The sequence below is a fragment of the Phascolarctos cinereus genome, unplaced genomic scaffold, assembly GCF_003287225.1.
Source record: "Phascolarctos cinereus isolate Bilbo 61053 unplaced genomic scaffold, phaCin_HiC Scaffold_726;HRSCAF=1367, whole genome shotgun sequence".
Classification (NCBI taxonomy): Eukaryota; Metazoa; Chordata; class Mammalia; order Diprotodontia; family Phascolarctidae; genus Phascolarctos; species Phascolarctos cinereus.
This window is the reverse complement of record NW_027556098.1, coordinates 239,799,868-239,827,535: the sequence shown is the minus strand read 5'-3', so window position 1 is coordinate 239,827,535 and position 27,668 is coordinate 239,799,868. Positions and strand designations below refer to the sequence as shown.

The following is a 27,668-nucleotide window of genomic DNA, read 5'->3' as shown; positions in this document are numbered from 1 at the left end:
CTCAAAACTTTAAAAAATACAAATGTTAAAAAAAATATTTTAAACATGTAATTGGGGGGAAATTATAAATATATGCATATATATGCATAAGATTCATACAAATAGCAGGTAGCATAGCTAGAATTTGAACACAGGTCCTCTGATCCAAAATCCAGCATGCTTTTTATTATACATCCTATTTATTGACTTCAAAAATCCAAACATTTGACTCAGAGTAAAGTTCAGCCTTGAGAGCTCTCCAGAGACAAGTTGTCTTTTGCTCATTGAAATTTTGTAGTACTTTATTAAAGATACTACCATAGACCTAATTTTGCTCATAGGTTGGCTGAGTATTTATATTGTGTGTTCTTGATGCCAATATCTCAAGGAAATTAATGTTTTCCAATTATTATGGAAGTTATCATGAACAAAATCCAAATCAAAGGAAGAAACTATTGAAGGCTAGGTTCTCCTACTGCTACTGTTTCAAGATGATAAAGTGCGATATCAAAGAACCCTTCAAAGTCTCTTCAGGGAAAACCGAGAGCAGCCTAACCACTCACACTGAAAAAACAAACAAAAACCACGTATTGCCTTCCAGGAGCTTATATTCTACTGGGTGGGAGTAGAGGGAAACTGAAAACTATCTCTCAGGTATAGTTAAAGTACAGTTCATCAGTCAGCTTGATGAAGGGAGACTTGGGTATGTTTTTAGGCATCAGGGAAAGAGGATAGGGAGAAATTGAAGGATGGGAGGAGGGAAAATGGGGATATGAGAAATCTGCTAGAGGAGAATGGAGGGGATGGAATTAAGGATACAAGTACAGCTGCTGACTGTGGTAAAGAGAAGCACCATTTATCTTCATCAGAGGCTAGAGTAAAAGTAAATTAGAGTGGAGGAATCATGTCAATGGTTTTTTAGATATAGAATATGGGAGAAGAGGGATTTGACAGCTAATGACCTCTATTTATGAGGCAAGCAAGTGGGAGGAGAGAAGAAAAGGTCTAACGAAATAGCATTCCATGGATAGATTAGTATGACTTAGGCCCATTCTTCCGAGGCTATGACCAATGTTAAGTCTCACTTAGGGAAAAGTTTTGCCATAATGCCTAGAAACTTAGAAGGTACCAATAGTAAGTGCCAGGACACATTTTCTCCTTTTGGAGGTCACCCTCAGCTGTGCCCCTTAACCTCACACCACAATGGCAGCTGGTCCTTTAGTAACTTAGAAACCTCATGGTGTCTGATCACATAGCTCTTTCCCCTGAAACCCAATCCCAGGCAAATTTCCATCACTGGCTCCTTGCTCCCCAAATCCTCCTTATTCAGGCACAAAAATTCCAAGTTACTGCTCTGAAATTGAACTCAGTGGAAGGATTACTTTCTGGTTCTTTCTTATGTTTTAGATGATTCGTTTAATCCATTGAAAATAGGAAATAGTCTAGGCATTTCTTGAAGTAGGCCATACTTTTATGTTTTAAAATCTTAAATGTACCCAAAGATATCAAACAAATGGGAAAAGGAACCACATGTATAAAAATATTCATAGCAGCTCTTTTTGTGGTGGCAAAGAATTGGAAATTGAGAGGATGCCTGTCAATTGGGGAATGGCTGAGCAAGTTGTGGTATATGAATGTAATGGAATACTATTGTGCTATAAGAAATGATGAACAGGCTGACTTCAGAAAAACCTGGAAAGACTTATATGGTCTGATGCTGAATGAAGTGAGCAGAACCAAGAGGACTCTGTACACAATAACAGCCACGTTATGCAATGACTAATATTGTTACACTGAACCGTTCTCAGCATTACAAAGATCTAAAACATCTCTAGAGGCCTTGGGATGGAAAATGCTGTCCACATCCAAAGAAAGAACTATGGAAGTCAATCCCTATCACTTATTTTTACCTCCTGTTGAGTTTTGTTTCATCTTTCTGATGGTTCCTCCTATTGGTTTTAATTTTTACTTACAACTCTACTAATGTGAAAATATGTTTAATGGGTATGTAAATGTAAAGCCTATATCAGATTGTGCACCATCTTGGGGAGGGGTAGAGGGGAGGAGGGGGGAGAAAAATTTTCAACTCAAAAGCATATGGAAGAGATTGTTGATAAATCAAAATAAAGTAATAAAATTAAAAAAAATCTTAAATGTATTAATGTCTATGATTACAAATACACTTTATTCAATGAAGCACATTGTATTCTGGGCTTATGTAAACATTGTTATGTGAATCTGCCTCAATACCAAGTGTGTCTCAATACCAAGCTTCTATACTCCTTTTTTAATTCCTTGGCCTCTTGTGAACTGTGTTTATCCCTTGTGCTGAATTGAACCAATTTATTAAATGGTTTTAAGAGTGAAGCAAATAGGATGAGATTCATTAGCGTTGAAGTGATCTGGACCCAGGGGAAATTTTTTTGACAGCTTAGCGACCTAGGCTCCATGGTGCCAGTTAATAGAAAATACTGCATTGATGGTGAATTTGTTATTGAAGTGGGTACATTATTATCTAGACTCCATCTACAGCAGTATTTGGTGTGGTTCTTAAAGCACTAGTGCTTTAAAGGCATTGTGTGGACCTAAAGAAACTACTTTTCTCCCATTCACTGAGGAAAACAAAGGTCCTTGCTAGTTGAGAATCAATGTAGGATAAAATTGTTTTGCCACTCCATTGGAGGATAGAGAAGTGTATATAATGGTGCACCTGCTGCAGCAGTTAGATTGTGAAGTTGCAGTTTATTTGGAACAAGCTGTGTGGAATCTGACCTTTGGTTTGTGCTAAGAGAAAAGAGGTGTGCTATCACCATGCCAGATCTCAATATTCTGATCTTTGGATGGAGGTGCTTAGTGATTAGAAAAGGTGAGAGGATAAGACAAACTTTGTGTCAGTGTGTCAGTAGCAGATTTTTTGGCTGTGTCTATGTGATACCAAACAAATGGTTGATACAGTTTAAAAAAAAATCTCCCCCAAATCAATTGTCTTCTCATAGACTAGTAGTATAATAGACTGCTTAGTAGTCTTTTCCCTTTTTAACCCAGTGATTTTTAATATGTGGGGAGGCATCTTTTCCTTGGGAACAGTATTTCCCACAAGACCCTGAGATGTGGCAGGAGGTAGCAGTAACTATAGGCCAGCTTCCTTTCCATTTTCTCTTTTTCTCCCTCTCTGTGTCCTGTTCATATGGTGCCATGTCCAGTTGTTCTTATTGAGAGTTTTTGCCCAATCTACTACTAGGTGTTAAGTTCTATGGAAATAATTAGCTTATGGCCTGAAGATAAATCATAGTATGAATTTAAAAGTCAAACTTGGAAAAGACGAAAATAAGAGTATTGATTGGAAATATTTTCATTTTTAAATGGCATATTAAGAGATTAACCCAGATGCCTTAAATTTTACTTCTCTATATTTTATTCCAATATAAAACCAGAGGACCACATCTACTTGATAACTCTGTGAAGTCAATCACTAAACCATTCGGTATTCTATCCATCTTACTCAGAAACCAGTATCTGAGTTAGAACCCATAAACTCCAAGCGATTTGAGTCTCTGAGGAAGCAGTGGTGCCACCTCTGTGTATGTCATGTTACCAACCTAAATGAACTGACAGTATTCAGGGCTGCTTTTGCATCAAAGCTAAGAAGAAAAAGGGCTGAAATTTTCTCTGAAAGAAAATACAGAAAAAAAAAGAATTTTAGCCATAGAATAGCTGTCAATCATTGTCAGCTAAAAGCAGAGCTGTAGCTAGGAATTTCTGCACTTCCCAACAAGCAGCATGAGCCCCTCCCTCAGCTGAGGAGGGGTGGAAGGGGAGAAGTTGGAACACATGGGCAAGGCTGCTGTGGGTTGGGGTGGAGAATGAGAGGAGAGAGGGAGCAAAGCAGGAAAAGAAAGAACTCACTTCCTGCCCCATCTGGTTGCTTCCTAGTTTAACTATTCTTGCTTACTAAGCGCTAATTTCTGCTGTTTCTACACAGCCAAAGCACTGAAAGGGCCATTAGCATCATCTAAAGCTGATGCCCTCTAAATCACAGGTTTCCTGTACCAAAGCTCCAGTTACCTTGTCCTACTCGTAATTTTGCTTAAAAACCAATCAGCATGTACAAGAACAAAGTAGAGGTGGTGGCACACACAAAGACTGAGCAATGATAGCTGTCTTTATAGGCTGTGGGTGGCAGAGAATCCCTCACTTTGGTAGATTAAAATCTTTTTGATCAAGTGACCAATTTAATCTTTTAAGCCATGCCACAGAAAACTGATCAACTGTTCCAGTTCTTTTGGCCAAAATAGGTCTGTCACTTTCAATAAAAAACAGACTTTATTGATGAATATTCTGTTTCAAAATATACTTCTATAGTTCTTGTATTATTAGGATTTACCCTGGCATGGTGTTCTGAAGAAAAGACAAGTCTGTTTAGTGAATTACTGAATTATAAAGACTTTATTTTCATGGCAATATCATTTTTGGGTATTTATGTTTGGCAATATTCTTTTGAATGCTAGATATTTTTATGAGTACCATTATAATCAGAGGTTCCCAAACTTATTTGGCCTAGTGCCCCCCCAATCTACTTTCTTTAACCTTTTAACAGTTTTTCTAAAAATTTGCGTCATTTCAAAAAGAATATAAATTTTTTTCAAAAAAAATGATGCATCTTAAATTTAATAATTTGTTGTAAATTTCTGGGTTTTTTTCTGCATTGAAATTTTGATGATGCAATAGTATATCATGTAATTGTATAGTATCATACTGTAAACAAGTCATTACATGCATATATTACTGCCAAAGCATGCTGGACTCCCCAAAAATGCACAACATGCTCACCTGCCAACACTTGCTTGTTAAGACCTGTCAGTGGATTTGACCACTGATCAATTATAACTTGTATTTTGTGTGTTTATTTGGAAAATGATGTAATCACTATGACTTTAACTCTGTTACACAACAGATGAAACATGTACGAATGATTTTTCAAAATTTTCTTCTCTTCTCTTCTTTTCTTATGCTTGAATCACTCCCTTATTTTTATTCAATGCCCCCCCTCCCCAATTGCACCCAAGGCTGTTACTGCCCCCATGGATCATTCTCGAACCCCTCAGAGAGTGGTATCACCCACTTTGGGAACATATGATTGTAATGGATATCTTTCTGAAAAAACTGAATGCAAATTAAGTTTTAGTAAATCAAATCACATTTGAAAATGTCCCATGAGAGCTCTTTTTAGAAAGGCAATGTTGCGGTGAATCCTCTAGTACAAGTATTCTTTACCTTTTTCGGGTGTTGGGACTCTTTGGTAGTTTAGTAAAGCCTATGAACCCCTTATCAGAATAATGTTTTTAAATGCCTAAAATAGAATACAAAGAATTATAAAAGAAATCAATTTTACTGAAGTGCAATTATCATTGGAAAGTGGTTTGGCAGAAACTAGGTACAGACCAACATCCCACACCAGATACCAAGAAAAGATCGAAATTTGGTACATGATTTAGACATAAAGGGTGATATCATAAGCAAATTATTGGAGCATGATAATTTTTACCTGTTAGATCTATGGATAAATAAAGAATTTATGACCAAACAAGAGATTGAGAGCAAATGGATAATTTGATTATATTAAATTAAAAAGTTTTGTACAAACAAAACCAATGCTGTCAAGATTAGAAGGAAAGCAGGAAACTGGGAAAACATTTTTTTTTATATCAAGTTTCTCTGAAAAAGGCCTAATTTCTCAAATATGTAGAGAAATGAATCAAATTTATAAGAATACAAGTCATTCCCCAAAATGGGCAATGTATACGAACAGGCAGTTTTCAGAAGAAGAAATTAAAAGTATCTATAGTTATATGAAAAAAATTCTCTAAATCATTAGTGATTAGAGAAAGGCAAATTAAAACAACTCTGAGGTACTACCTCACACCTATCAAATTGGCTAATAAGACAGAAAAGGAAAATGACAAATGTTGGAGGAGATGTGGAAAAATTGGGACACTAATACACTGTTGGTGAAATTGTGAACTGATCCAACCAGTCTGGAGAGTGACTTAAAATTATGCCCAAAGAGCAACTAAACTGTGCATATCCTTTGACCCAGCAATGCTACTATCAACTCTGTGTCCTAAAGAGATCAAAGAAAAAGGAAAAAGATCTATATACACAAAAATATTTATAGCAAAACTTTTTGTAATGGCAAACAATTGGAAATTGAGGGGATGGCCATCAATTGGGGAAAGACTATACAAGTTGTGGTATATAATTGTGTTGGAATACTATTGTGCTACAAGAAATGATGAACAGGATGCTTTTAGAAAAAACCTGGAAAGACTTACATGAACTGATTCAAAGAGAAGTGAGCAGAACCAAGAGAACATTGTACACAGTAACAGCAATATTGTACGATGATCAGCTGTGAGTGACTTAGCTATTCTCAGCAATATAATGATCCAAGACAATTCTGAAGGACTTATGATGAAAAATGCTACTCACCCCCATACAAAGAACTGATGGAGTCTGTGTTTTCTTTTACAACATGACTAATATGTTTTTCATGACTGCACATGTATAATCTATATCAAATTGCTTGCCTTCTCAATGAGGGGTGTAGGGAAAGGAGGGAGAGGGAAAGAATTTGGAATTTAAAAATTTTAAAAACAAATGTTAAAATTTTAAAAAATGTAATGAAGAGAAAAATAAAATAAAAGAAAAAAATGCAATTATCAAAATTATTTTTAAAAAAGTTAAAAAATCCCAGGTTAAAAACTGCTACTCTAGTAAGTTAAAAAAATTATCCACAATTCCAATTATTTTATCTGTTTTGTGTATTCCAAATACTTTAGATTGTGTAGATAGTACTATGGCTCCCTCCTTTACATGACTCCAATTTAACAAACATTTATTAATGACCTGGCAGTATGTGTCAGGTATTAAGGATACAAAAATGAAATAGCCCCTGCCCTCAAGGAGCTTACATTCTGCTAGGGGTTGGGGGAATACATGTATATTTCTGTATACAACATGTATACAGAAAAATAAATACACAATCATTTCAGAAGGGAGGGGAAATCTTGGCATGAAGCCAATGCTCATATTTTTTGTTATTATTGTTGATCAGGAAAGCCGTGCTGAGGAGGAAACAATGCTATTTGGAGGGACCCCCCATATCCATATAAGGCCTGCCAGATTCTCTCCACCAACTAGTTTTTCCCAAGAGTTTGGTGCTGTTCAAGGGAAACATAACTCTCCAGGAGGCAAGGGGGATCAGGTAATTCCCATACTTCTCTAGGGAGGGCATGATTGGGAAGATTAAGATATTCTAGCCCTTCAATTCAAGGAACAAATAGCATTTTAGCCTTTCCAGTTCTCCTCTGGAGAAAGTGAAACTTAAGAAGCCATCTCTATTTGATGCTACAGACTTTTGGGGAAAAAAATGAAATCATTTAAATCTTTCACTTTTGTGTCTATTGAACTTATTACTATTTCACCTTTGTGTTCCAGCACAATGACCCATGCGTGCAGGAATGTGTGGTTTCATGAATGTTTCTTGAATTGATTGAATAAACTTCTGGAAAAATTGCATGCAAATTGAGTTTGAGTAAAATACATGACATTTTAAATTTTCAGGTGGTGGAGCTACAACAAGGATCAGGAAATTTATTTTTGCTAAAGTGAAGACCTCCTTCTACCTCCAGTCTTCTTGGGCTTTGTAAAGCCTAACGCTGTGAAACTGTCAGCTGCAGCTACTGTGGCTATTAGCTTAACCTCCAGCCCTGCCCAGCTTCAGTCAAGCCTATGAGGTTCACTGGGGAGACAGGACCTAGGAAGTCTCTATCACACCAACTTTCTAATTAAAGTCTTGGGGCTGATTTATTATGGAAGCTTCTGTTATTTGTTACTCTTCCTTTTGTATGAGTAGCCAATCTCAGTTTCTTGCTTTCTTAGTCCCTGACATGCCAAACATTCACATAGGTGAAAAATCCCTTTCCCTTAGGATTCCCCCCTGTATTCTGTATTGACTTCAGCCCTACCTTTCCTCATCATCTTCTGACTCCTTTTTACTCCATTCCTCTTGGAATTCATGTCCTATTATCAGTGTACTCCCCTTGATCCTCCTCTTCCTTCCTCCCAGTTGGAATCTGGCTTTCCCCAGATCTTTCTTCATCACCTTCTTCAGTGCTGGCTGCTCCTTCTGTCTTAATTCCAGACTCCAAAGATCTGGAGGTGCTGAGAGATGTCATGGTCCTTTTGCCCTGCTACCACATGCAAACTCTTGGTCTTCCCTCATCATATCACCTCTCTTTTGAGTTCACATTGCCCTATTCTGTCACCCTGTCAGAGTCTTGTCACTTCAACTCCTGATTCAATTTTCCTCTTTACCTCAACCACTGCCTTCATCCTTGATGATGCCAGCATTCACAACAATAACCTTTCTAACACCCTGGTCTCTCCATTTATCAGCCTTATTAATTTCCAAGACCTCAGTCTCTACTCTAAAAACAATAATAATTGACATTTATACAGCACCTGCTTTGTATAAGAGAGCATAAACTGTACTAAACATTTTACTATATAATAAGGTACTATTGTTATCCTCATTTTGAAGATGAGGAAACTGAGGCAAAGTAGCTTGCCCAAAGTCACACCACTGATAAGTGAGGCTGGATTTGAATTTAAATCTTCCTGACTCCAGGTTCAGCTCTCTATCCATTGTGCCACCGAGCTGTCCCTTAATGCTTTTACGATTTTCAAAGTGTCTTCTCCCAAGAATCTTGTGAAGTAGGTTATGTGAAAATATTATTCCTATTTTCTAGATTAGGAAACTGAGGCTTCTAAAAGCTCAGTGATTTGCCCCAAGTCACACAAGTATTATGGGCAGAGAGAACTGGAATCCAATGCTGTTTCCCCCTAGAACCATACTATCTCCAAAATTGATTTATAATAGGCTTCAATTGAAATAGCTTATGAAGTATGTTCTCTATTCCCTATCCACCAATAAAGATGAATGCTGATCACCATTTGCTTTTTTAGACATATTTACTGTATTTCATCTTTGAATCTTCCCTGGGTTCCTGACAGCTCCCACAGAGGCATTGTTGTTGAGTCATGGGTGAGTTCGGATATTTGTCTTCTAAATGTTTAACTTGCATTGCAATTATTTGCCTTCCCCACCTTCCCCTTTCAAAGAGAGCTGAGTGCAATAGTTAAAACTTTGGATCTCTTGGGTTCTTCTTATACTAGCCCAGTCTGTCATGGGACAAGAGAACAGGTAATTGTCACGTTTTAAAGCCAAGATACAAAAATTGAACTGATCACAATGTGTTTTATGACTGGGCCTGTTTTCTAAAACTAGAAAATAGCATTTCTTTCCTGCTGTCCTTATTTTTCAGGGACTTGGAAAATCACAGTTTTATTAATTTAGAGGTGGATAGCTTTAGGAAAGGGAAAAAAATTCCTTTGACAGAGTAATTCTCTTTCCCTTTGACAAAATGGTGATTTCTTAAATACCTCATAAGTAGAAGATTGGTTAAGGAGGTTAGGAAGGAAGTACCTTCTCTGCTATTATTATTGCTACCATCTTTCCTGGGCCAAACTTGTCTAATTACCTTTTCCTAGTCTGTTCTCATAGTGTAATTCCCTCTATCTCTGTTCTCATTATCTAGAGAGAGTAATATTGTGGTACAGAGGAAAAAAATACCATATTGGTCATAGAGTCAGAAGATCTGGGTTCAAATTTTGCTACTTTTGTGACCTTGGGCAACTTACTTAAATCTTCCAGGCTTTCGTTTCCTCATCTGTAAAAATAAAGCAAGTGATGTTGGACTAAATGATCTTTTAGGTCCCTCCCAGCTGTAAATCTGATTCTGTGAACCACCATCCCTGGAGATCTGTGCCTAGATACCTACCTGGCCAGTTCTTGGGTTCATCTAACTCAGCATATATAGTGAAAAGAGCACTGCACTTTGAGATGGAAGGCCTGGGTATGCATCCCAGGTCACATATGTTTTAGTTATGTGACCTTGGACAAGCCATTTAACCTCTGTGAACTTCAGTTTCCTCATCAATAAAACAGAGACAATAATTCTTCTACTACCCACCCCCCTCTAATGGTGTTATGAGGAAAATACTATTTAGTTCTTAAGCCCTCTATGAAGGTGGGTTTTTATTATTCATAATGAAAGTTGTTGGTTGTTCAGTTGCGTCCAACTCTTCATGAGTTGGTTTTTCTTTTATAAAGATATTGGAGTGGTTTGCCATTTCTTTCTCTGGTTCATTTTACGTATGAGGAAATTGAGGCAAACAGGGTTAAGTGACTTGTTCAGGGTCACACAGTAAGCGTCTGAGGCCAGATTTGAACTCATGAAGTTGAGTCTTCCTGATTCCAAGCCCAGTGCTCTATCCACTGTACCATCTATCTGCCCACATTTATAACAGCTAGAATAATAGTAACGTAACATGAGTAGGAATCTTACGAAGGGGCATTGAGGTGCCACAACAAGAATAGTAACACAGGGGCAGCTGGGTGGTGCAGTGAATAGAGCACTGGCCCTGAAGTCAGGATGACCTGAGTTCAAATCTGGCCTCAGACCAAACACTTGACACTTACTAGCTGTGTGACCCTGGGCAAGTCACTTAACCCCAATTGCCTAAAAAAACCCCAAACAACTAAGGCTTAATTATTAACATCAACTATCTTAGGTTGTAGCTCAGAAACTACTCAATGGTTTAGCAATGATAGATAGGTGAAGGTACTAGCACCTGGGGAGGACAGAGAAGGGCCTCCCATATTTGAGTAAGTCTTGAAGGAAGTCAGATATTGTTAACAGTTGGAGCTAGGTAAGGAGGGAGAGCATTTCAGACCTAGGGGCCAAAAGAACACAAGTTTTGACCCTGTGACAATTTATTTATCATACAAGCATCAAAGAAGTTCAGTATGGATATACCCATTATCAGAAAGTTACCCACTAGATCATTGGACTATTTTGGCTTAGCAACTTATTAAGATTTTATCATAAGACATGAGGGATTGTGGTCTGCGTCAGTGGAAAAAGTAGTTACATCAATGAAAACACCGATCTTTTGAAATATTGAAGTTGGCAAATAGCAGGACACATTTTAAACATTTCATTTGCATTATTAATGTTCTCTCCATCATTTCTCAAGTCTAGAGTCTAGACAATCAACAAAACATTCAACCAAGCCCTTAATTGTAGCATTTGCCAGTTTCTGAAGTGTAAATGCTCACACTCTGCCAGCCCTTGGACTCTGGCTCCAACACACACCTGGCCAAGTGGTATCTCGAGTGCTTAGTTGCTCAGAGTAGACTGGGATTCCTTAGATAGGATTAGTGGAGTGATGGAAAGAGTGCTGGATTTGAAATAAAGGGAACTGGATAATTCATTTCCTTGCTCTGCCATTTATTTCCTGTGTGACCTTTGGACAAGTCCAGGGATGGGGAACCTGCAGCCTTGAAACCACATATGGCCTTCTAGGTCCTTGGGTACAACCTTTTGACTGAGTCCAAGTTTTACAGAACAAATCCTTTTATTACGGGGATTTGTTCTGTGAAGTTTGGATTCAGTCACAGAGCCACACTTGAGGACCTAGAGGGCCACATGTGTCCTCAAGGCCACAGGTTCCCCACCCCAGGAAAAGTCATTTTACCTCTTTGGGACTCATTTTCCTCATCTGTTACGTGAGGGAGTTGGACTAGATAACGTCCAAGGCCCAGTCTAGATCAAAATGAATGATCCTTTTACTCAAATGGATTTGTATATCTCATCAATTTGGCTGTTCCTTCCAATGATGTCGTTCCCACTCCATCCTTCCATTCATGCCTGCCCATCCTGTGACACTCCTGTGCATGTCATTTCCTTAAGTTTAATGTCCTTTTGCTTTCTTTTCTGTCTATCCTACATAATTCATGTAATGCGCATGCATATGCCTGCTATATGTAGAAAAAGCACAGTGATTTGCTCATAGTCATATGAATATATATTGCCTTTTATCCTCAGCATGTTATCCTAGTATTCCTCTCCAGCAACAATGCTTTGCAAGTTTGAGATTTTTTTGTCTTGATGAAATTTAGCTGTACACAAGGGCAAATCCAGAATTCTCTTGGGTGATGTTCAATTGAGGGCTTCTTGTTATTACATTCTTAATATGTCTTTGCTATGTCATTTAAAATTTAATATAATTCCAAATTAACTTTTCTTTTTCCTAGCTCTTCAAAGATTCACATTTTATCTTTTATATTTGATTATATATGATATAATCATTTGATTAAATATTATTTAATCATTATAGACTATGAGATGACATAAATGATATGATTATATAGCATATTTATATTATTATTTTCATTGATGCAGCTCACAACCCTTATATGTCTTATTAGATCATTTTTTATGAGCTATTGTGGCAAAAAATATTCACCATCTAGTGGCCAACCCTGTAGCAATGAGCCTTTTGAAATGATCTAGCTTGTCAACTCTGACAGATAGATAGCCTATCACTAAGCCCTCCTTTGAAGCCTTCTGCCAGCACCTGTTCGCCTTTGGCATAGCCAGTGAGAACCTATCAGAGTAGGACATTAATGTGGGACCATTGAACATCTTCATCAATTAGAATTATCTGTAAGCCATAATGTTTTTCATGCAATGTGGAGATGATGATAAAATGAGATGGGTGGGCTGCCAATGCCTAATCAGACAGAGGGGAAAATGCAAATGGATTTAAATTTTAAAATAATGGAAAACAGGGGGAGGGGGAAACAATGGTCATCTTTGAAAAATGCAGACTGATGTTTCTGATCATAAAGAATGAAATGTCATACAATTAGTGGAAGAGAGAAATTGTGGACAATAATCAGTAACAAATGGTCACCTACAAGTGAGAAGGAAATTGGAAAATTGTCACTATAAACAGTGTAACTGTCACATGATGTATTTATTGTAACTGCAATAGAGAATCAATTTCTTCTTCATCAATCTTCTATCAGTTTGAAGGTTGCTATCATGGCAGAAATGTTCATCATATGCTCTTTTAATTAATCATTATTGCATTCATTTTTCATTTTTTTAATACTCTGAAAGTTAAACTGAATATAAAAGAGGCATGGCCCCCATATGGTACGATGACAATGTAAGTACACTTTGGGGTTGTTTCTTTCAAAGCAAGTGCTGTTTTCGCTTTGTTAACCTCATCTTCAAAATTATCCTCACCTCATTAGATGAAATTCCTTCCACATTTTTCTTCTCATCAATGCCTATTTCTAAATAAATGGGATTAATGATAATAATGATGATAACAATAACAATAGCATTTATAAGATGTTTTAAGGTTTGCAAAGTCCTTTACAAATGTTAACTCATTTGATCCTCACAATAACTCTGGGAGGCAAGTGCTATTATTATCTCCATCTACAGATGAGGAAACTGAGGCAGACAGCAGTTAAGCGACTTGTTTAGGGTCACACAGCTAGTAAATGTCTTGGGCTGGATTTGAACTCAGGTCTTCCTCACTACAGGTCCCATGTTCTATGTACTGTGTCACCTAGCAGCCCTACTGTAATAAAAATAATTTATACATTATATATATTTAGCATATGCTTACGTATTATGTATATGATGTGTAATATACCTATATCTATATATACCACACTTTTAAGTTTGAAAAATGTGTCATTTCATTTGATCCTACTATCCACCCTGTGAGATAGGTACTATGAGTATTATTTTCCTCACTTTACAGATGAGAAACCAAAGTTTAGAGGGGTTGAGTGACTTGTCTATGGTTACTCAGGTAGTAAAGTATCAGGGGCAAGATTTGAACTCAGGTCTTTCTGATTCTAGATCTAGCACTTTCTTTATGCCATTTAGCTTCTTTCTGGTACTAAGGAGGCATTATATAAAACCACTTTGCATTTGTATAGTGCTTTATGATTTATAAAGAGGTTTTAGATACATTATCCTATTTGACTAACTTTCCTATTACTGTTGAGGGTACCACCTTCATCTCAGTCACCTTGGCTCACAAGCTTGTTTCTCCTTCAATTCTTCCCTCACACTCACTGTACATAGCCATTTTATTGGCAGATCTTGCCATTTCTACTTTTAAACTTCTCTTCTATCACTCCCCGTCTTTTAAGACTTCAATAACCCCCTTCCATAGTCTAGTCTCTCATCAGTTCTTACCTGGATTACTTCAGTGGACTTCTAACTTGTCTCCCTGCCTCATCTCTCCATAATATAATCTCTCTTGCACTCTTAAGTATGATTTTCCTAAAATGCCAAACTGATTTTCCTAAAATGTAGATCTAACTACGTCTCCAGGATCAAATACGAAATCCTTTGTGTGGCTTTTAAAACCCTTCACAACCTGGCCCCTTCCTACCCTTCCAGTTTTCTTACACATTATTCCTCTCTACACACTCTGTGATCCAGCTATACTGGCCTATTTGTTTTTCTGTACACACTTCATCTCTTGACTCCATACCTTTGCCCTGGCTGTCTCTCATAACTCGAATGCTGTAGCCCCTCACCTCTGCCCCTTAGCTTCTCTGGTCTCCATCAAGACTTAGCTCAAATCCTGCTTTCTGTAGGAAGACTAACTTCTGCTCCTCTTCCTCCTCCTCCATCTTCTCGTTCCTCCCTTCTGAGACTACCTTCTCTCTACTCTCTAGATATCTTGTATCTACAAAATTATTTATACATTGTAAATAATATCATAGCAGAAATGTTCATAGCATGCTAACTAACCACTTTTAATTGATGATTATTGTAATCCTTTTTGTAAAAATTGCGATCATTCTCCCATTAGAATATGAATTCCTCAAGTGCAAGGGACAGTGTTTTTGCTTTTCTTGTATCCCCAGCAATCATAGTGCCTGGCACATAATAAATGCCTGTTGACTGACTGATCCTTGCAACAACCTAGTAGGAAAGATAGCATCTCTAATTTCTTCCTTAGTATCTCAGAGGATTCATGGTTTCATGAAGTATACTCCTTCCATAAATGCAGATTGCAAACCCCTCTGTGCTTTAGATAAGTGAGTCAAACTCAGGAAAAAGGACCACTAAGTACATAAGGATCCCTGTAGGGCAGCATATTGACTTAGAAAACCCCATGGTAACACTATATATTGTTCTATTGTATTTCTTATTTATTTCTTAAATATTTTCCAATTACATTTTAATCTGGTTTGGCAGTATTGCTGGCTGCAATGTCCACTCCTGTTTGACAACTCAGCTTTAGATGGTTTCATGATTTTCTGTAGTGTAATCCATCATCTGGTAACCACTAGGGGATAAGTCTTTCTGAATTTAGCTAGAATGGTCCTCAAATGAAAGTCTCTTGCCAGGCTTATTGGAAAGTATGGAATTCTTCTGGCTGGAGAACCCTGTACTTCCCCCAAATCATGGGGTGTTCTTTTGATATAAGAGGCCATGGAACTCTGCATTGATTATAGGTAGTAGTTTAATCAATCATTATGAATACTTACAAAACAGGGCCAATCTTTGGTCTGGGGTGGCAGCTAGACAGTTTAGTGGATCCCTGCTAAGAACCCCAAAAATCCCCATAGTAATTATAGAAAATAGACAGACAGGAGGAGTAGAGAGTACATCACTACTGATTGGTGGATATTTATGGTTTTCTGCTTAGTAATGAACTTGGGAGTTAAGCCAATGTTATGCCCAAACATAAGTTTGTGTATGGATCATGTACTGGTCACATATGGGTCACAATATTCTTGTTTTGGCTTTCTTGGTCATAGTATCTTAAGTTATGACTCAGTGTCTAAGTTATGATTTGCTATCTACATTATGATTTCTAACAGGGTCATCTAGGTTTCCACCTTTCACGGAATTTCAGTTTTTACAGCTTTTTATTTATTACTGTATTTTACAGCTTTTTCCCCAATCAGGACCCTACACCTATATTCAAAGCCATTCTAGTTTAGCACGGGATTTTCTGTCCAGGGTCATCTAAACACTACAGCGAGACATTACAGTAGGAATTTGGTGGATATATCCCAAGTTTTCGTCTAAGGAAATTGACTCTGGTTAAGAGACAGATAATCTCAGGTAAGTCTGGTACGTGGACTGATCCAATTTCTAGTCCATTCCAGTCCAATGTTCTTTCTTTCATATTATGTATTGTCATCTATGTTAGTGGACATTTTATTGGCAAGAAGATATAGCTTAAACTTTGGGTGTGAAGTCAGAGAAAAAAACAAGTGATTGATGAGTCTGCATTGTTAATTTATAAGGAGAGATTAAGATACGGGTAACTTGTCTAAGTAAGGATAAAGGGGGAATGATCAGGGGTGGGGGCAGTTTGGCACCATGTGGGTAGGATGCTGTATTTGGAATGAGGAAGACCTGAATTAGCTGTGTGACTCTGGCTAAGTCATCTAACCTTTCTCAGCCTCAATTTCTTCATATGTAAAATGGGGATAATAATAGCATATAACTCATATGAGATGAGATAGCAAACCTTAAAGTGCTATATTAGTGTTAATTATGCCAGAAATTGTAGCTATAACATGGGAAGGTTGAATTTTGATATTTTTGTATAGAAAAGCACTCTTGGCAATCTTCCTGAAGATGCTGAGAAGAGCTGTCCTAGGGCATTAGAACCTGAGGTGAAGCTGATGGGGAAGACTAGCCATTGTTCAGGAAGCCAGACAGAAGAAGGGAGTTTCTTCTCTTCAGGAAGCATAGAACTTGCCAGTTATGCTTCATCCCATTCCGGGAGGCTGCCTGTAGGAAGTGGAGTGGCAAAAGAGGAGAGCAAAGCATGAAGCTATTCCTTTAAACAAAATGGGACTTTGCTTAGTGAGCATATTTCAAATTCCAGTCACTACCAGGAGTAAGGACAGATAGAAAAACATGAAAAGAATAGAGAGGGAGCCTGGTATTCTGGATGGATGGTCAGTCTTAGAATCCAAGAAGACCTAGGGTAATGTTCTACCTCTGTTAAATATTGTCCATTTAATGGCAGGACAGTCACACAACCTCTTAGAGTCCTAGGTGACGGTCTGAAGATGACTAGGTCCAGAGAAGGTGCTTATTTGCATTGGCAGAGGAAGTTCTTCACTTTGCTCTCCTTATGCAATTGGAATCACAGGTCTGATTTAAAAAAAAAAGAGAGAGAAAAGGAAGAGTCTTTAAAGAAGCAGAATCACAAGTATGGTCCCTGGGGGTCTTCCTTTATGTTCTTGCAATGAATACTTATTTTCCTCACTGCAGTGCATCTTTCAGCCTGTGCTGAAGCCCTGGGCCTCAGTTTCCTCATCTGTTAAATGAAAAGGTTGAACCAGTTGGCCTCTAAGGTACTTTCCAGCCCTAAATCTGGGACCCTAGGATATATGGCCAATATTATATCTGCATACTAAACAGACATTTACTAGCTGTGTCACCCTGGGCAAATCACTTAACTTCTGTTTGCCTCAATTTCCTCAACTGTAAAAATGAGAGTAATAGCATGTACCTTGAAGGGTTGGTATGAGGATCAAATGACTTGTAAAGTGCTGAGCATAGCTCCTGGCACATAGTAGGTGCCATATGAATGTTTATTTCTTTCCCTTTCCCCCGTCTCCCATCCCCACAGAACAATTCCTATGTCACTTTCCAGTTTGTATCCTGGGATACCTAAAGTAGAGCCTTCCAAAGCTGGTGTCATCTACATTTTTCATGCACCTACAGGGAAAAAAAATCTGTCTAGGGGAAATTATTAAATAAAAGCAAATTGACAAGGAGCTTTTGAGCTAAATTTGGAGCCCCAACCATTAAGAACTGGGGGAGACTGGGCCTAGGAACATGGGCAGACTAGACCAGTGCAAGAATATTGTCGGATATGGGGGAGAGAAGGTGGGAAGAAACAACTTGTCAGATCTTTCCCACTTTTAGGAAGAGTCAGCCTGAGGCCAAAACAGGACTAAATGTCAAAGCTGACACCCTGAAGACAGATTGTGGTTGCGCAGGACCAGAGACAGGTAGCTGAGTGTTTCTTGTAGTTTAACTCGTTCATTTTCTTGCAGCAGGTCTAGCCTGGAGTTTCAGAAGAGTGCTTGGAAGTGGTGGCTGGATCAGAGCTGTGCAACAAGGACCATGGGGAGCCAAACAGTCTACCTTTTAGCTATGATTTTTATTTCTGTTCTCATGTCTCCCTCCTCATCTCTACTCCCCATACTTGCCCTTCTGCTTGTCCCTTTATGCTCCTTTCTTAGCCTTCTCTTCCTTGAAACTAACTTTCATTTTTCATAATTACTTACTCTGTTTCTGTAAATGTGAAAAGAAAACACATCTTCCCTTCCCTCCCCAAACACCCCACACAATAAAAAGACTTTGTAGGTCTTATGATTTATAACTCTTTTCCAAGTTCTAGTGAAACATTTTTGCCTCTTGTAGAGAAAGCCAGAAACCATACTTTTTAGTACAGCAGGTATCAGTCAACCAATAAGCATTTAAGTGCCTACTATATGCCAGGCACTGTGCTGAGTGACCCTGGGAAAGTCACTTAGCTTTTGTTTGCCTCAGTTTCCTCAGTTGTAAAATGGGTATAATAATAGCACCTACATCCCAGGCTTTTTGTGAGGGTCAAATGAGATAATATTTGTATAAGTGCTTAGCACAGTGCCTGGACCATAGTAGAAACAATATATGCTAGTTTCCTTCCAATGTGAGTGATATAGTGAATTATTTATGGCTATACAGATACAAATGAAAACAAAGACAGTCTCTGCCCTCAAGTAGCTTACAATCTAATGTGGAAGACAACACACAAAAAGGAAGCTGAAAAGAGAGTGGAGTGGAGGGATGTCAAGGCACCCAAGGGCATGATGGAGAGTTCTAAGGAAGTCCAAAAGTAGTGGATTGTAGCTGGTGGGAAAGGGGAAGAAAACTGTGTTGAGTCCTCTTTTTAAATTGAGGCCTTGGAGCCCATGGCCCTGCCCTCCAAGCAAAGAGTCTAATCAGAGGGGCAGAGGGTTTTGAAGAGATGTGAGTACCAAGCAGATTCATTCTCATAATGAGATAGCACAGTATCATAGTCGAGAAGGCAATTATTACCAACTTCTGAGTTTACGTGATGTGTTAAGATTTTCAAAGCATTTTGCATTATCTTATTTGGTCCTCACCACAGTTCTGCAAGGTCAGTTCCATGGGTATTAATGTTCCAATTTTACAGATAAAAAAACTGAACTTAAAGAGATTAAGTGGAACTTGCCCATAGTCATACAACTAATAAGTGTCAAAAATAGGACTTGATTCTAGCTCACTAGTTCAATTTTGGGCATGTGGAGTTTAAGCTATCCAGATGATGTCAGTGAGACTGGAGGTCAGCAGAGAAGTTAGGGCTAGAAAAATAAGAGAATAATTTGCAGAGAAATGATAATTGAATCCATGGGAGTTGATGAGATCAAGAGAAGTAGTACAGAGGGCGAAGAGAAAGCCCAGCACAGAACACCTATAGTTAGTTGGTATGAATTGGATGAAGATCTAGCAAAGGAGACTGAGGAATGGTAAGACATGTAAGAGAACAACAAGGAGAAAGCAGTGTCATGAAAGCCTAGAAATATGAAAATATAAAGGAAAAGGAAGGTCATTGACTGTGTCAAAGGCTGCAGAAAGTCAAGAAGGATAAAGACTGACATTAGATATCACAATGAAGAGATCAATGGTGACTTTGGAGAGAACAATTCCAGTTGGATGATGCTGTTGGAAGCCATACTACAGAGTTAAGAGAATGAGAAGTATGCTTCCTTCTGAAGGAGTTTAGCCACAAAAGGGAAGAGAGAGATAAGATGCTAGCTAATGAAGATGGAAGGCTTAAGTGATGGTTTGTTTTTTTTTTAGGCAATTGGGGTTAAGTGACTTGCCCAGAGTCACATAGCTAGTAAGTGTCAAGTGTTTGGTCTGAGGCCGGATTTGAACTCAGGTCCTCCTGACTTTGGGGCTGGTGCTCTATCCATTGCACCACCTAGCTGCCCTGAAGTGATGTTTTCTGAGCATAGGAAAGACTTGGGAATGTTTGAAGGCAGTAGGGAAGGAGTCTGCAGGTACAGATAAAAAAAAAGCGATATATCTGCTGGAGCAGATTGGATGGAATGAGATCACTTGTGCACGTAGATGGATTTGCCTTGGTGTATAGAGAAAGGTTTACCTCTTCATGTGAAATGGGTAGAGGGAGGAGACAGTAGTGGAAAACATCTGAATGATGAGGAATGAAGAGGAGAGGAGAAAACTCTTGGAGAATGGCCTCCATTTTTTTTTCCAAGTAAAATATGAGATAAAGTTTTTTTCTCTTTATTCTTTCCCTATTTCATTTTTAAAATTTAGAATAATATTTTTCCTCAATTACATGTAAAAACAATTTTAAAATTTGTTTTAAAAACATATAAGTTCCAAATGCTTTCCTTCCCTTCCCCCTCGCTGAGAGAGTAATTAATTTGATATAGGTTATGTATGTACAATCATGCAAAACATATTTCCATATTAGTCATGTTCTGAAAGAAAATACAGGCCAAAAAAAATTCAAAGCAAAACAAAACAAAACCCAAACCCACAAGAAAAAAATCAACCACAAGAAAAATAAAGTGAAAAATGGTATGCTTCATCTGTATTCAGATTCTATCAGTTCTTTCTCTGGAGGTGGAAGGCATTTTTCATCATGAGTCCTTTGGGATTGTCTTGGATCATTGTATTGCTGAGAATAGCTAAGTCATTCAAATTTGATCATCATACAATATTGCTGTTATGTGTACAATGTTCTCCTGCTTTTGCTTACTTCACTTTGCTTTAGTTCGTGTAAGTTTTTCTAGGTTTTTCTGAAAGCATCCTGATCATCATTTCTTTCTTTCTTTCCTTCTTTTTTTTTTTTAAGTGAGGCAATTGGGGTTAAGTGACTTGCTCAGAGTCACACAACTAGTGAGTGTTTTGTGTCTGCGGCTGGATTTGAATTCAGGTCCTCCTGACTTCAGGGCCGGTGCTCTATCCACTGTGCCACCTAGCTGCCACCCTGCTCATCATTTCTTATGGCACAATTGTATTCCATTATAGTCATGTATCATGATAATTAGTTCATTGTACAATCATGTATCCCGTGATTTGTTCAACCATTCTCCAAATGATGTGCAATTTCCTCAATTTTCAATTCTTTTCCACCACTTAAAGTGCTCCTACAAATATTTTTATACAACTAGTTCCTTCCCCCATCCCTACCTCCCCTTTAAAAAAATCTCTTTCAGATACAGACCAATAGTGGTATTGTTGGATCAAAGGGCATACCCTTTGATTCAAGCACATTAGTGTCCCAATTTTCCCACAACCCCTCTGGTGAGATAAAGTTTTAAAGACAAAGTAGGAGGAAGGGGAGCCATGAAGGTTTGAGGAAGGATGAAAACATTTGGAAAAACCACTATGGTGGGTGGAAGAGTAAATTTATTAGAGAGGTTTAAAAGGATCACCTTGTTTCAGTGAGGGCCCAGTTGAGTTAACCTGTAGTGTACTCCACAGAGTTTCACGACTTTCTCCAGCTACATTCAGCAGCATATGCTAGGGGTGACTAAAAAAGGTCTTGAGAGAAGAGGAAGTTCTAGGAAGGGTCTCAGATTTCAAATAATCCAGGTATCCTCCATGCCTTGATCATTGGGTGGTTTGAAATGCTATTTCCATTCATATAGGCACCACTGGGTTACATGGGGGAAGTAAGACAAAGAGGTTGGGCTTACCTAATAGGATGCCTACTTTCATGGAAAACTGGTGCAGCCAAACTTCTACCTGGCACTGAAGAAGAACCTGGACCTGAAGTCCTAGCTGGAACCTCGGGACATGCTAGCTATAACGAACCAAGCCTACAACTAAGAATTCTGGCATGTGGGGAAAATCCAGTTGAGTGTGAATGGATAGTGGGAGGAGACAGAAACCCCAGTGATGCTGCTGGGGAGGTCTCTTTGGCCAGTGTTGCTGGGGGTTCAAGGATGCAGATCTGCCAACACAACTGGGACAGTTTGCCCCACTTGGGTTCATTTGCATTGGCACAGTGGTAAGGGAAGGTGGACCCTCACAGAGTGACTAAGGGACTTTCATGACTTTGAGGCCAGGTGAGGGTGTGGTAGGTGGCAAGGATTCCAAAGGACTATGAAACATGGAGGAATGTTGGAAATGTAGGTACTCTCACATATTGGTACACTTGGGCAAAGTGCTAGTTGCCTCATGCTATGTAAGTCTTTGGTAGTATAGCATTAAAGTATAGGGCAACGAGAAACATTTTGTGCTAATTGCTAGAGAGACTCTTCTCAAGAAAGTCTTCTGTATTCTATCCTGACAGTACCCTAGGACCTGATCAATAGGCTAATTATGAGAAAGAAGAAAGAAAAGATGCTACTGAAGAGAAATGGCATGGGCTGAGAGGTTGGACCCTAAAATCCTCATAAGGCCACTTCGACTACTAAAATGAAACCACTTGTTATTTCAACATGTGACCAGTATTAAAGTATCATAAGAAGATAAAATTGCTACCTGTTTTAAGGTACCTAAAGATACCCCAAATAGGGAACATATTAGCTAAACATTATTCTAGCGTAAAGGTGCAGAGCAAGAATGTCAGTCAAAGTTTACCAACTCTCTTCCCTCTCCAGTGTTGCCAAATGTCTCCTTGCATGGCACAGCTACTAGCAGACAGAGGGATGATGAGAGTAACCCTAACCCAGCTAAGGGTGAGGGCTAAGGGCTTTCTGTTGGGAGGAGAGAGTTAGACAAAGGTCTTGACAGCTTTCTAAGTGACCCCTACGTCTATTCACAAGGTATCTGTAGGTTCTTTCTAATAAAAAGACTAAAAATGTGTTGATTAGCTTCTGGGGCACATTGGCCTATAGAGAGGCAATAGTTTCTTCACCTCTGTCCCCCACCATACACACACACTCAAAAGAAGCTGATGTAACAGAAGACAATTCCAACAGATACTAGTATCAAATCAGCAAATTGGTAGCTCCAACATCTGTGTATGATCAAGAATGATTGTATTGATTGATTTTTCTGTTATTTACGTTGCTATTCTGTCCCGATTAAATGCAATGCTGTTTAATTTATGGTTCCTTCCTGGTCTGTTCATAGAGGATGCAATAGAAGGGAGCTTGAGCCACATTTGCATATTTTGTGTTGTTCAGTCATTTTCCAGTCATGTCCAACTCTTTGTGACCCCATTTGCAGTTTTCTTGACAAAGGTACTGAAGTGGTTTGTCATTTCCTTTTCCAGCTCATTTTACAGATGAGGAACTGAGGCAAATGGGGTTAAGTGACTTACCCAGGGTCACATAGCTAGGACATGTCTGAGGCCAGAGCTGAGCTCAGGAAGAAGAGTCTTCCTCATTTCAGGCCTGGCACTCAGTCCACTGTACCACCTTGCTATTCTTATTTGCATATGCATGATTACCCAAATCACAGCATACAACCTAGGGTATCAAGAATTTCCAAAATCATACGGCACCTATAGTACACTATGGCAGAAGATGTGGTCTCCTGTTGTTACATTGTCACTGAATATTGATAAGAGGACTTCAAGCCAACTGAACTTCAATACAACTTAGGGCAAGTTTCTTCACCTCTCAGAGTTTCAGGATCATCTACAAAATGAAGGAGTCAGAATAGACACCATGAACTCGAAGGTTGCTTCCAGCTCTAAATTCTATGACCCTATAAACAGAACTGTACAGCCATCTGATAACAAACCCCATTTTGGAATCATACTGCAGCCTTCAAGGATCATAAATCAAAGGGTATAAAACACTAGGGAAATAAAAGGGAACAATATCAGCACACTACAGCTACCATACATCCTCTGTAAGGTGTCACTAGCTTTAATGAGAATAGAACATGTTATCTGCGACATCCGAAACTTTGCTCTACCTTTTCTCAGATTTCCCACTTTTGCTTTCCTTTCTAATTTCCCTGTCTCCAACTACCCCCTTATTGATTACCCAATAACTTCCTCAATGAATTTCGAGGAGCGGTAGTGATCCTATCCTTTATTTGGCTACTTGAAGAAAAAGAAGAGCAATTTCTTTTTTAGGAAGGAAAATTTCACATTCTTAATGCTGGTTAGCTTAAGTTCACAGGTTGGTGATTGATAATGAAGTCTTAGAAAATTAGAATCCAACTGTTGAAACATCTGTTGAGTGGTGGTTGGGGAGGAGAGAGTGGATTCTGGTGGTGGGCCTCAGGTTTTCTGATTTAAAAACTTGTCATGTTCCTCCTTGATTATGATCATGCCCAAGATAGAAATTAGTTCTTTTGGTACCTTGATATCACCGACCAAATTTGTTTCTTTTCTCTGAATCCTTTCCAATCTGTCTTGGTGCTGCATTTGGGGGTATCTAGGCACCCATTGCTGAATACCACCTTCCTGATGCAGTTTCGTTAGCTACCTAGAGAGAAACTATCCTCTTGCTCTATGACACAATGCTTTTTTCTACAAAGTCCAAAATAGCACTAATCTCTTTTTATTTTTTTCCAATATCATAGCATACCATGCAGTCACGTTTAATGTAACATCTGCACAGTCCCTTGCCAATAGGATGCATTGTTTCCTCTGTCAGATTTCTTATGGCCACATTTACTTTTTATTCATTTAAGTTGAAACAAACAGACAAACCACTTTTACTATCCTGTGTACAGATGCGTCTATAATCAATTTCTTTTTGAGGGCATTTTATTCTTTCTGAAAGACTCCTTTCTCTCCTTCCAAAGGGACATTTCAATTATCAGAGCAAATGCATTTGTAATCATTTGTAATCTCCATCTACAGGAGATGGGAAAGTGATGGAGGTGATATGAGGGATGGGGACTTTTCTCTGGGCACTGGTGTAATTGAAGTTGTCATGTCAGATGTTGTTCTGCATTTATAAACTGGAGACTTGACAGTCATACCTTCCACCTGGAAAAGTGCCCTAGCTCCAGTGAGCTGTCAGAAGCATTAATGAGAACTGACAGTTTCCAAGGAAAAAGGAAGAAAGCTCTCTGAGAGGACTGGTGCCCCTGTAATGCCGATATAGCAGTCTGCTACTGGAAGCCTGCTGCCATCTCAGGCTTCAGGTGAAAGATGGAGATGGTCACCAAATGAAGGGTTGCATGTTTTGAAAGTGGTTACAATTTCTCTTTGTCATCTGAATAAAATAACAAGCAATGTAGCTTAGGAGCAGCAGTCCTGAATGACTGAAGACGGGGCAATAGATGGAATGGCTTCTCAAGACCTCTTCCAATTCTAGGTTCTTATGCTATAAAAGAACAAAAACAAACTAACGCCATGTAAATCTCTTGTTTTACACAGAAGCAGAAACATGTTCTTGCCCAGATGAGTGTAAGAAAACAACTTTCTTGGGAATACTAGGTCTTTTCATTGCTTTTTTTCCTTCCCTAGAAAGACCTCCAGTTGGGGATTCTAGGACAGAAATTTTTTCAGAATTCTGGGTGGGGGCTCACAAAAAATGATCTGGTCCCATCATATAAAATGAAATATATGCTATACAGCATCTATTTCCCCCCTTCTCCTTATCCTCCTCTTCTTCCTCCTCCTCAACCCCTCTGTCTTTCTCCTCCCTCTCCCTCTCTCTCTCTCTCTCTCTCTCTCTCTCTCTCTCTCTCTCTCTCTCTCTCTCTCTCTCTCTCTTTCTCCAGATCTAAAATAACTTTGTCTGTTTAGAAAAACATTTATTATGAATGGATTTTAGCTCAGAAAATCATCCTTTGGTATACAAAAATTGTAACTGATTAAGCTACTTTAATATTTGCTAAATGAATTTACTTTCAGTGCCTTTGTTTTTCTTGAAAATGAAGGCACAAGTTATAACTTTAAAGAATCCAGCTAGTAGCGTTTAGTTGATGTCAGTTTGTGAAAAGTAGTAAAAACAAATGCTGTTCATATCAGCATTAAAGTAAAGCAAAGGAAGGTTTTTTTTTCTGCATGTGGTGCCTTGCAGAGTTTCAGTCAGATATAAAACGTGGCCAAGAGGGGTGGTCCAAGCCTCTAATCCCCACTAGTGGGGTGGCTGAGGCTGGTTGATCGATTGAGCTCAGGAGAGAGCTGAGTTGCAGTGGGCTAAAGCTGATCCGGTGTCTGGCACCAATATTTTGAGCCCCAGCAGGATGGACAGCATAACACCAACTGACCTGCCAAAATAGGACAAATCAGCCCAGATTAGAAATGAAGCAGGTCAAAGTTCCTCTTCTGATTAGTGGTGTGGCTGGATCTATGAGTGGCTGCTGTACTTCTGGCCTGGACCATGCATAGGGATCCAGTCTCAAAAAAGATGAGGCACACACACACACACACACACCACACACACACACACACACACAGAAAGAGAGAGAGAGAGAACATTTATTTTAAGAAAAAGAGCTGAGAAAAAAAAAAGACCTACTATTAGCTCTCCTAGGGAAGGGAAGGCAGATAAAAAGCTCTTAACTGGCATTTTGTCACATAGAATGTTGTCTTACTGGGTTTGTTTCTTGGGCTATCACTATCAGCAATTTGCTCCTGAACGTTTTAAAAAGCACATTCAAGTCTGAAATACAGAGATTTTTTTTCCCTAAATGAGATAAGCTTTTCCTCTATTTCACATGTTAGTTCATTTCTTAGTCTGTAAAGGTATGTTTCCAAACATCGTTTTCTTTCACTTCCTGCAGAAGGTAGAAGTAGGTAAGAACAAAGAACAATTTCATGAGCACACAAAAGTGGGGTAAGAACCAGAGAATGGTTATTAGTTGGATCAGAATTGATTAGGAGAAACCTAACAAATTGGATTCTGTAGGAAACGTGATTTAATATTTTTGTCAAAGACCTAGGTGATAAGATGCTTAGTAAGTTCGAGTTCGGGGTGATATGATAGAAGAGGACAGGTTCAAAATTGGAAGAAATCTTAGCTGATTAGAGAAATCATATCCAAGGCTTTGAAAGCTGAGGAGAGGCGAAAAATCCATAAAAATATAGAAATATTCAACCTAAAAAATTAAAGTCCCCAGCTCCCTTAAATTGGAAAGAATTTAATTTGATTTTAGAATGAAGGATGAAATGTTTAAAATAAAGTATGCACTTGTTTTTGTGACTTTATATCACGATGCATCTCTGGGGTTCAGTTTCCTTACTTATAAAACAAGGCATTAGGAGGACACTATTTCTTAGGTGTCTTTTGAATTAGGATTCTGTATATTGTGATTCATTCAGCCTTTATCCTTTCCTTCCATGTGGTAGGAAAGTCTTTACATGGTATAGTTTCTTTTAATTCAGTTCAACAAACATTAAGTGCCTACTATGTGTAAGTTATTGCACTAGATGCTGGAGATACACTCACAAAGTAGCTTGCAGTCTACTGTGGTTATGTGACATTGACAGTGATAAATATACTACAAGGGAGGGAATGAAGTGAGCAGTGAATGAAGCGAGTGTTCTAGAAATATTTGAGAAGGGAGAAGGGACTAATAAGGGAAGGCTTCATGGTAGAAGTGACACCAAAGCCGTCTTAAAAGTAACACTTAAATGACGGGGCAAGGAATTGGGTGTGGGAAGTAAGGGAAAGGGAAGAGTCCGAGAGGATTCTGAGGTTGTGAGCCTGCATGGCTGCAAGAATAGGGCTGCCACTAACAGAATCACAGAAGGCCAGCAGAATTGGATGGGACCTCAGAGGCCATCTGGAC

General features: G+C 38.6%; 1 protein-coding gene across 7 annotated transcripts in view; it reads left to right on the top strand.

The window, feature by feature from the left end:
* Positions 1-27,668, top strand: part of LOC144454428 (uncharacterized) — a 192,401-nt gene that overhangs the window by 12,794 nt on the left and 151,939 nt on the right. Inside the window, exon 3 of one of the 7 annotated variants that reach the window (XM_078146316.1) lies at positions 18,023-18,310. The exons of 4 other annotated variants lie outside the window; for them this stretch is intronic. In XM_078146316.1, coding sequence (XP_078002442.1) covers positions 18,023-18,245 — 223 coding nt within the window. In that variant the 3' untranslated portion in view covers positions 18,246-18,310. Of the gene's footprint in view, positions 1-7,093; positions 7,240-18,019; positions 18,311-27,668 lie in introns of those variants that run through there. 2 more of the 7 variants (XM_078146315.1, XM_078146317.1) reach the window with 2 other exon arrangements.